This window comes from Hemitrygon akajei, chromosome 4, assembly GCF_048418815.1.
Source record: "Hemitrygon akajei chromosome 4, sHemAka1.3, whole genome shotgun sequence".
NCBI classification, from domain to species: Eukaryota; Metazoa; Chordata; class Chondrichthyes; order Myliobatiformes; family Dasyatidae; genus Hemitrygon; species Hemitrygon akajei.
This window is the reverse complement of record NC_133127.1, coordinates 74,830,007-74,840,636: the sequence shown is the minus strand read 5'-3', so window position 1 is coordinate 74,840,636 and position 10,630 is coordinate 74,830,007. Positions and strand designations below refer to the sequence as shown.

The 10,630-nt window shown below is 40.1% G+C and overlaps 1 protein-coding gene across 4 annotated transcripts in view; it reads left to right on the top strand.

Annotated features, from left to right (window-relative positions):
* The first annotated feature begins 520 nt into the window (after positions 1–520).
* Positions 521–10,630, top strand: part of exosc9 (exosome component 9) — a 29,282-nt gene continuing 19,172 nt past the window's right edge. Inside the window, exons 1-3 of one of the 4 annotated variants that reach the window (XM_073042858.1) lie at positions 521–638; positions 5,125–5,219; positions 6,078–6,197. In XM_073042858.1, coding sequence (XP_072898959.1) covers positions 573–638; positions 5,125–5,219; positions 6,078–6,197 — 281 coding nt within the window. In that variant the 5' untranslated portion in view covers positions 521–572. Of the gene's footprint in view, positions 639–1,083; positions 1,105–5,124; positions 5,220–6,077; positions 6,198–10,630 lie in introns of those variants that run through there. The other 3 variants (XM_073042860.1, XM_073042859.1, XM_073042861.1) reach the window with 3 other exon arrangements.

The window sequence follows — 10,630 nt, the reverse complement described above, 5'->3', positions numbered from 1 at the left end:
ACCCTGAAAACCTGGTACCTGAATAAACTCAGCATTAGCCATATCATACGCCATAGGCGCTTCGATTACTGGGGCCAGCTTTAATAGTAATTAGATATTATCTCGCGGGCCAAAGATAATTCCACCGCGGGCCAAATCCGGCCCGCGGGCCTTGAGTTTGACATATATGCTGTAGATCCTAATGGTGGTTGTGAAACCATTATGAAAACTGACTGTTTTATCCAAATATTTCAGGTCTTCCATTCACCATAAAATAGACTACTGTACTTCAGAAAGATACAGATTTTGTAGCTCTGTAATTTCTAAAGTCGGGAGGTACAACTTTAAGGTCCCACCTTTAGTCAGAACTGGGAAAGAAGGGAGACAAGATGGTTTTCATTGGCAGAGAAAGTGGGAGCTGAAAAGGACGGGTATAGATGCAGTATAGGAATTACTAAACAGCTTTAAGTACGGTAGTCAATGCCCGAAGACGCCCTTCCCCAACTCCAAGATGTAACAACAACGTGTCCCTGGGTGTTGACGTCGGTCGCGGGTCGATGATGTCAGAGACCTGAAGCGGCCATCGTGTGATCATGAGGGAGACGCCGTTATCCAACTGTGAGCGGCAGTTCGTCCTGCAGGCCATCGCCGAGAAGCAGGTGCGAGCCGGCTCTCGGCTCACAGAGACACGAGAGGGACTGCAGATGCTGGAAATACGGAGCAACACACGCACAATGTCGGAGGAGGTGGACAGTCGACGCTTCGGGATCGGTCTCGGCCTGAGCGCTGTCCAACCCCGGGGCTCCTCCCGCATTTTGTGTGTCTTGTTATCGGTTAACGGAGTCTGCTGGCGGCTCACTTCCTTTCGCGAGTGTCTGAGCCAAGTAGATCCCGGCTACGTCTAGGGCAGGGCCGAAAGGGAAGCTGGGCCCCGGGGGTAGATGGTGGTGGCATCTGCGGTTCAGCGTAGTGATATCGGCGGGGGAGCTCATCCTGGTGGCGGTGTTCGACCCTGGGCCCCTGTGTGTTGTGTACTGTCAGCTGGCCGTGTGCCTTCCTGCATCAAAGTAAACTTAACTCAGACGCGTTGACTGGAATAATTTTTGGACTCCATTATTAATGTTGGTAATAACAGTGTCCAATCATCTTTGTTATTTGATCTAAAAAACAAGATTTTGGTGCTTGTGATCTGAATTTTGGTTCCTGCTCAGTTATGGAACCGCATTTCTTTAATTGCAACGAAGGTATTTCCTCCCTCATGCCGGCCCCCAGGAGAACATTTTAATCAGTGCTGTTTCTTATTTCCCTGTACTCCTACAACTTGGTCTTTGCCCTCCGACGTATTTTGTCACCAGCTCACAATGAGTTAATATTTAGAATGCATTATAAGACATTGATCAGACCACATTTGGAGTATTGTGAGCAGTTTTGGAACCCTCTATGAAAAGATGTGCTTGCATTGGAGAGGGTCCAAAGGAGGTTGAAGAGAATGATTCTGGGAATGAAAGGGTTAACGTATAGGGGGGCGTTTGCTGGCTTGGGCCTGTACTCGCTGGAGTTTAAATGAATTGGGGGGATAGTAATTTCTTTGAAAGCTATTGAATATTGAAAGGCCCAGATAGAGTGGATTTGGAGAGGATGTTTCCCAGAGTGTGGGAATCTGGGGGCACAGCCTCAGAATAGAGGGATGTCCATTTAGAGCGGTGATGAGGAGGAATGTTTAGCCAGAGGGTAGTGTATCTGGAATTCATTGCCACAGATGGCTGTGGAGGTCAAGTTATTTAAAGCAGAAGTCGATATGTTCTTGATTAATCAGGGAGTCAAAGGTTACTGGGAGATGGCAGGAGAATGGGGTCAAAAGGGATAATAAATCAGCTAGCATAGAATGGTGAAGCAGGCTTGATGGGCTGAATGGCCTAATTCTGCCTCTATGTCTATGGTCTCGTATCAACTCATTGGATTAGGGAAGGATGGACTAGTGCAAAGGTAGATGGCGGAATGAACAACCTGGTAGGATAGTGCGACAAGATATTCAAATAGCGGAAGATGCAAAAAGCTTCTTAATCTCATTGGTGTGCAAATACCCTTTTGCAGTTGGAAGTCATGAAGGCGGCAGGGCTTATTTGTTGTTGGACAAGGTCAAGGAAGAGTGCTCAATTGAGCAAAATTTGTATATAAAGTATACAAATGTCAGAGCTGCACAATACTATCCTGATTGGTCAATCCCTTCAGGTTGACATGGCTTGTTTCCACTTTAGTTTTTACATTCCGGGGTGCCAGATGAGATTAATGTGATATGTACAGTACATTACAAATGAGATGGCATTATCTTTCTGTATTTTTGCTGAGTTTCATATGCTCAGATGAAGAGACTTGAGGGTCTCTATGTCATCCCTGATGCTCCTTCATTTTGAGCAGTTATGGTCCAGGGATTCCTGCAAGTTGGTGTGGATATATTTTTCAAGGTCTTTTAAAGATGTAATTGAAGTGCTTCCTCTAGCTTCTTAGTACCTGCTTACTATACAGAGCACTGAATAGAATGCCTTTTAAGGAGTCTAGTGTCAGCAAGTGAATGGTATGACCTGCCCATTGGAGCTGGCTGTAATTAAGAGTCTCAATGTAAAGAAACGTTGAGCTGGAAAGGATGCTGGTACTATTCTACTGACCCTGCTGGTGGATTTCGCTGTAATTCATGTCTCCAAAGCGCATAAGAGAATGGGGATGAGTGTTTTATGTGTGACATCCTGATCGTCAGTCACTCCTTTCCTCCAATGATCAAAGCCTATGCTGGCAATTTCATCATTGAAGCCCATCTTAATTGAAAAGAGGCTCCTAAAAGTGCAGAATGTGTTTCATGTTTTCCAGGATTTCATGGCTCATTTATTATTGGGGGTTTGTGTTGAATGTTGGGACAGGTTGGTAGAAGAATTTTGTGTTCAGTAAGTTGCTAATCTTGATGGAGGAGTAAGTTGTTCCACTGGAGTGAGGGTTGACTAGTGAAATACTGACTAGGATCAGACAAATGCTCAGAGCACACATATCAGGGTCTCAATCACAAATATCAACAATTCCTTGCCTGCCACACTTTCTGCTCAATCTGCTAAGTTCCTCCAGCAGATTGTTGTTCCAGATTCCAGCATTTGCAGTTGCTTGTATCTCCATACATGACTCCTGTTAGGCTGGTGGCTGCAGCTCTTCCAAAGCCTTTAGAGAAGGCCTGGGAGGGGTATTTGCTAGACTCCAGACTTTGAACAGCTACTGGGAATGGGTGACAAGGTGCACAGCCAGTTCTGTGCAATGTTGAACAGCCAACTGAAACTTTCCTTCAGGTTTCACCAAGTGTTTTGGATATTCAACAAATTATTCTCAAAGGTTTCCTTAAGTTGATGATGGATTGATTTATCATGGAAGAGGAAGTGCTGAGAGAGATTGGTTTAAGAAAGAGAAAAAAAGCAACACATTCATTTGTAAAAAAAAACCCCAAAATAACAAGAAAGAAGAATTTTATTACATTGAATAATAATTAAAAAGTAGTAAGCAGCTACAGTAGTTTTTAATAGCTGGCACACATATATGGTTACATATTGAACAATTAGAAATTAAAATTTTCAAGCTATTTGATGATATGGGTGTCTTACCATGAGAAGCTGAGTTGCTATGCATGGAGAGCTAATGTCACAAAAAGTGCTCATGATTGTTTTTAGAGCCCCAACAATGGCATAATGTTGGGTAAAGTATGTCAACGAAATAAGGAAAATTAGAACAATATTCATAGGGATCTTTATCCTTGAGTAGATTTGCAAAATCAAATTGATGGAAGTAGTTTTGAGGATGAGTTCATAGAATGCATTTGGAGCTAAGTCATGAAGTAGCTTCCACACTGGTTCTTGCACTCCAGGATCAAATGCTACTAGTTATCAAATATATTGCAAAAATGCTAACAGAACAGAGCCTGCATTCTGCTAGATCTTCTCACAAATCACATCTATGCATAAATAAAATGGGTGAGGGCTCAGTTGGTCAGGGTCAACCACAGATGCTGCATCCTGACTGTCTAGATACGCAAGCCAGGGCAGTATGATATGGAGAGCAAGCTGTTGCCCATGTAGCAAGCTCCCCCTCTGCGCATCTAATGAACCCAAAGGAACGGCAGAAACTGATCAAGTCAAGTCACTTTTATTGTCATTTCAACCATAACTACTGGTACAGTAAATAGTAAAAATGAGACAATGCTTTTTCAGGAACATGGTTTTACATGACACAGTACAAAAATTAGACTGAGCTACGTAAAAAAACAACACAGGAAAAAAAAAACTACACCAGACTACAGACCTACCCAGGACTGCATAAAGTTTGGTACCAGCAGTGTTGCAGGAGTTGCAAGTCAGCATTGAACTCAATGTAGGACTACCTTAGGGAGTCCGGTTCTGGATATTTCCTTCAGTGTTTACTCCTGAAGCTTTCCCTGTGAGTGAGTATAGCAGCAAGCAGTGGAGTTTTGAGATCAAAGTTTTCCTTCTAGATGAGCTGATGAGCCCCATCTGCCCAGAAATAAAGATGCAGGACCAATGTTCCATGTTCCAACAGAAACCTTGTAGTATAGAAACCTTTGAGAAGACAGTAGGGTTCCAGAGGAATTGCTTACCATTACAACCCACTGTTGGGACTGAATGAGGAGATTTTGAAACTAAATTGAACAAGTCACCAGAAGGTGCATTGAAACATGACAGAGCAAAATTCCATATACGTAACTCTTAAAAACCTTAATTTTAGGATGTACATTTTTAAATGGTGCATATGTCTTCTGTCACTGCTTGTGTAGATTAGGAGGACTAATTGAGAATAGTCATGTACACAAATATACTGTAACAGTAATCTTATGTTACAAGAACTGAGAGGTTCCTATTCTTGCCTTCAAATTAATAACTAAGATAAATTAACTAATTTTGTTTGCCTGATTTTTTTTTACCCCCTAATGTTTTAGGAAATAAGGAAGTGAGCAGAGGAGCTTTATGTTCGAGAAAATATGAATAAACTTTCAAATCCAAGCCATAATCTACAATGAATATTGATATTGTTTTGTTATTGAATTGTTATGAGCTGGTTAGTTTGCTTTAAAGATTGTCTTTTACTTTTGATCAACAGCGTCTTGATGGAAGACAGACATATGATTATAGGAATATCAAGATAACATTTGGAACTGAATTTGGCTGTTGTATTGTGGAACTAGGTAAAACAAGGTAACACTTATTTTCTCAGAAGGAAGGTGTAATTTGTAACTCTGAAATTTTTTTATTGAAGCCATGTTTTTTAATGGATTAAACTTGACTTAACTTTGGTGTGGCATTGTTGCAATACCTTGGCACTGAATGACCAAGTTTTGATTTTCTTTCTCTCATGTCCTTTCTTGTTAACTAGCTATGTCCTATTGGAGAAACACTGAGCATTATAAGCTTCCTGCTTTCTTTTCTGATAAGTATTTTCAACCTCTTAAAGTTGAAGAGGAAAATGCAGTTGGTATATAATAGTTGGACTTAATGCCTGTTCCCAGTGTTTGATGACTGCAACAGTCGTGCCTTTTTATCTTGTGAAGTCCAGGATATGTTTATATACATATATAAGGGGGAAAAAAGTGAAGATTGGAAAGAGTAATTGACAAAAGGGATAATGCAAAGCTGCAGGATTAGCAAGGTGACAACTAATAATATAAAGGTCCACAGGTATAATAGTGAAGATAATTTTTACGATCAAATTAATGTGATCAAAAATAAAAATCAGCAGTTGAAACCAATAATCTTGGTTAGAGTCTGGAATCCACCAATGTACTTTAATTTTAAAAAAATTGTTTTTAAAGTTTACCTAGTTAAAAACTTATTTTCACCAGCACACAAAAGCTCATCCCCACTTGGTTTCAGTGGCAGTTTGTTTTTGTAAATGTGCAGAGATTCAACTATACTTTATTTTAAAAGATACACCTCTGACAGTACAGAGCTTCTTTGATGCTACACTTCAATGTGATTGAAATTGGTATTTTATCAGTTTTATTTTCTGGAGTCAAATTAAAAGATGCTTAACTGGTGTTCATTTCATGATTTCAGGGTGCTTGCACAGGTATCATGTGAACTTGTTACTCCTAAACCTAGTCGGCCTGCAGAAGGCATAATCTTCTTCAATTTGGAACTCTCCCCAATGGCATCTCCTGCATTTGAAGCTGGCAGGTTAGTTTGCCAGAAATGGAAGATCACAATTATAAATACTTTTCTAGTAACCAGCATTTTCTTTCTGATTCCAGTAATGTTTATTTTTGTTCTTGAAAATAGGAAGTGCTTTTGATATCAGACCTAATAAAATTAATTTCTGTGTTTGTTCACAAAATTCTATTAGTATATTGCATTTGATAGCATGATACTTAATTTACAGAACTAATATTCCAGATGCCTGATCTGATGTATATTCAAATGTCACTTTGGCTGCTGAGAAGTTTAAATCCTGTTAATTAAACAAATTTGGAGTTATGGAAAAGTAACCATTGCAGGGATAATGTAACTTCTGGATTTCCCTAAACACACATCTCATCACTGATTTATTTAATAGGAATTACTATTAATTAAGCTCTAGACAAAGAGTAATGCTGTTAACCTATAACTGCTGGCAGAAATGATTCACCTTTCAATTCATTTCAAGGGCATTTACAGATGGAAGTTTAATGCTGGCCTATTGAACAACACATTAGGTGAAGAGTTCCTGTTAGTATCAGGCTGTCTTAAGTTTGCTGCTAATGCATGGAAAGCTTCAGTAGTTCTTTTGATAAGCAGCGACTACATGGAGCATAAAAGGTTTATATGTGGGTATAGCAAATCATTGGGAAAGTTAATATAATGTTGGTCTTTATTGCAAGGGTTATAGAGTAGGAAAGTAGGGAAATTTTAATAGAACATGAAACACTACATCAAATTGTGGGCCCTTCGGCTCGCGATGTTGTGCTGATCTTTTAACCAACTCCAAGTTTTTCTAAACCTTCCCTCCCAAATAGCCCTGCAAATTCCTTTTATCCATGTGCCTATCTAAGAGTTTCTTAAATCCTGATGTTTCTGCCTTTACCAAAACCTCTGGCAGAGCATTCCTCACATCCACCGCACTCTGTGTAATTTTTTTTTTTAAAAAGCGCCTACCTCTGATATCCTGCCTATACTCTCCTCCAATCACCCTAAAATTATGCCCTCTCATGTTAGCAATTTCCGCCCTGGGATAAAGGGGCTTATTGTCCATTCTATCTATGCCTCTGATCATCTTACAGCCTCTGACAAGTCACCTCTTATACTCCTTAGTTCCAAAGAGAAAAGCCCTTATTCGCTCAACCTTTCCTCATAAGGTATGCTCTCTATTTCAGGCAGCATCCTGGTAAATCTCCTTTGCACACTCTCAAAAGCTTCTTCATCCTTCTTAGAATGAGGCAACAAGAACTGAGCACATTACTCCCAAATGTGATCTAATCGGAGTTTTACAGATTTGCAACTTTAACTCACAGCTATTGAACTTAGTCCTCTGACAAATGAAGTCTGACACACCAGCTGCCACCTTGACCTTCCTATTTAATTGTGTGGCAAATGTGGGGGATCTATGGACCTGGACCCCAAGATCCCTCCATACTGCTAAGAATCCTGCTGTTAGCCCTGTACTCAGCCTTCAAGTTCAACCTTATAAAGTTTATCACTACATGCTTCTCCAGATTGAACTCCCTCTGCCATTTCACAGCCCAGCTCTGCATCTTATCGATGTCCTGTAGTTATCCATGACAACCTTCTACACTATCCATAACATCATCGCCTTCATGTCATGAAAACCTACGAACCCACCCTTCCACTTCCTCATCCAAGTAATTAAAAATCACAAAGATCAGAGGAAACACAAGAGATTCTGCAGATGTTGGAAATCAAGAGTAACACATACAAAATAGTGAGTTTGTCCAGCATTTTGTATGTTTTACAAAGAGCAGAGGCCCCAGAACTGATCCCTGTAGAACACCACAGGTCACTGATTTCTGAGAAAACCCTCCATCTATTACTACATCCTGCCTTCTGTGGACGTCAATTCTGAATCCATGCAGCCAAGTTTCCCTGGAACCCATGCCCCCTGACTTTCTGAATGAGTCTACCATTGGGAACCTTGTTGAATGCCTTACTAATTCCATGTATACCACATCCACTATCCTACCTTCATCATTTGTTTTATCAATTCCTTGAATAATTCAGTTAGGGTCATGAAGCACAACCTGCCACTCACAAAGCCAAATCAAACTTCCCCAAATGCTCGTGAATCCTGTCTTTAAGAGTGCTCTTTAATAAGTTGTCTACCACTGGTCTAAGACTCACCACTCTGCCCAGGATTCCTAGGATTATCCCTATTACCTTTCTTGAATAAAGGTATAACATTTGTCACACTCCAATATTCTAGTACTACTCCTATGGCTGCTGAGGATTCAAAGATCATCACCAAAGGTGCAGCAATTTCTTCTCTCACTTTCCATAGTAACCTATGGTATATCCCATTTTGCCTTGGGGACTTGGCTGTACTAATATATTTTTTTGAAGTTCTAACATGTCTTCTTTATTTCTTAATGAAAACAAAGTCCAGCATATTAGCCTGGTCTACGCTGTCCTCTCATTCGTCAAGGTCCTTGTCACTGATAAACACTGAAGCAAAGTATTCAGTAAAGATTTCCTGTACCACCTCCAAGTACTGGTGTGGAGTTGTGGCCACTACCTTTACAATTGTCACCAACTCAGAAATCTGTCACCTGAGTAGGTTCATTGCCTAGTAATAGATCCAGTTTGGCCTCTTTTGTAGTCAGCCTGTCCACACATTGTCAGGAATCCTTTGTGGACACACCTAACAAATTCTGCCCCATTAAACCTTTTAATGCAACTTTCCAAAATGTTATTGAGATTGGACTCACCACCTTCTGAACTTAAAGGGAGTTTGTTCCTTTGGGCTCTAACCCAGATACTGTATCTAAAACATAATCACAAACTGATCTCCAACTTCCACAAACTCTGCACCTTGTATGCTAAACTTTGGTTTCATTACTGAGAATCAAGTTGTGATTTTCTGAAATAAATCTTTTGAAAGAAAGGCCCTCTCCATGCTTTATGCTACTTCTCAGATCATGCATAGACTTTTCTGCTTGCTTCCTTCCTTCAGCTTGTTTTTATCCATGAAGTTGATCTTTTACAGTTTGTCTTGTTTCTTTTTCCCTCCCTCTTTGATCACTTCCCAGCTACATTTACGATCCTTAAATTCTTTCCAGTAGACAATGAGTTTTTCACATAATCAACTTCTAATTGCTCTGCATCTGCATCACTGATGTTCCATTTTTTTCCTGCAATAGTTACACAACCTGTCCCTATCCACCTTTCTCTTTCAAACTGAATGTTGTTAGGTGTAGCATATAATTTTTTAAATGAATTAAAATGTTGCTATTAAAATAAAGCACATTTTGTGGGAGATGCTATCCTTCAGTTTTTCTTGATACACTGAAGGCTCCTGCTGCAAACTGGTGCAGCTTGTTGCTTGTGCCTGCAAAGTAGAATATTTCTTTAATGCTAGTCCCAGATGTCAACCTTTCTGATGCCTTTTGAATGATGTAACTCTAATGTTCCATGTCTCAATACATCTGTTTCCACTTCAAGGAATATTCACTGTAAGCACTTTGACTCCCATGACTATTTTCATAATGTTCTGCCCAACCTTCCTGTTAGCATTCTATTTTATTTTCTGGTGATATAGCAGTGTATTTGGTCTTTTTCCTTCAACCAAATTTATGATTTTCTTTTGTGTATTTGGTGTCCCTCAGATTTGTCTGTTTTATTTCCTGTTCTTCTGTGCTCTCACTTCCTTTTTTGCCTTGAGCCATGTTGGGATAGGCCTTGTCATTGATTTTCATTTCAACAGAACTTGCATTCAGCATGATCAGAAAATACTGCCCCCAAATGTATTTTTCCTTCCCCTTCTCCGTTCAGCACCCTGTAAAGACCAGGCTGCTGATTTAATGGACTGGGCCGTATCCACTGCTTTTTGTATGATTTTCTATTCAAAGACGTGGGTGTTTCCATACCAGGCTGTGATGTTGCCAGTCACTATACTGCCCACTACAGATCTATAGAAGTGTGTCAAAGTTTTAGATGTGATGCCAAATCTCCACCAACTCATAAGGAAGTAGGGGCACTGCTGTGTTTTCTTTGTAATTCCACTTACATATTGTGCCCAGGACAGGTCCTCTTGAGGACTGGCTCATGGACCTCTGGTTTCTTTCTCCTGAAGTGAATAATTAGCTCCTTGGTCTTGCTGATATTGAGTAAGAGGTTGTTATTATGGCACCACTCAGCCAGATTTTCAATCTCCCTCTTATATGCTGATTCATCAGCACCTTTGATTTCGCCTACGGCAGTGGTGTCGTCAGCAAATGTTTTGAAATGTTGTGGTTTTGAATGGAAAATTTCAGAATTTTGTTAAAATGAAAATCACTGTTATCAAAAGCAATAGTTGTAGGTATTCAAAGTTATCAGAATCCCTGAGTAGTAGGAACTGATAAAGTGAATCTGTGTGGATATACGAATGTCATATTTGAATAATTGTGTTGACCTTTAAATAT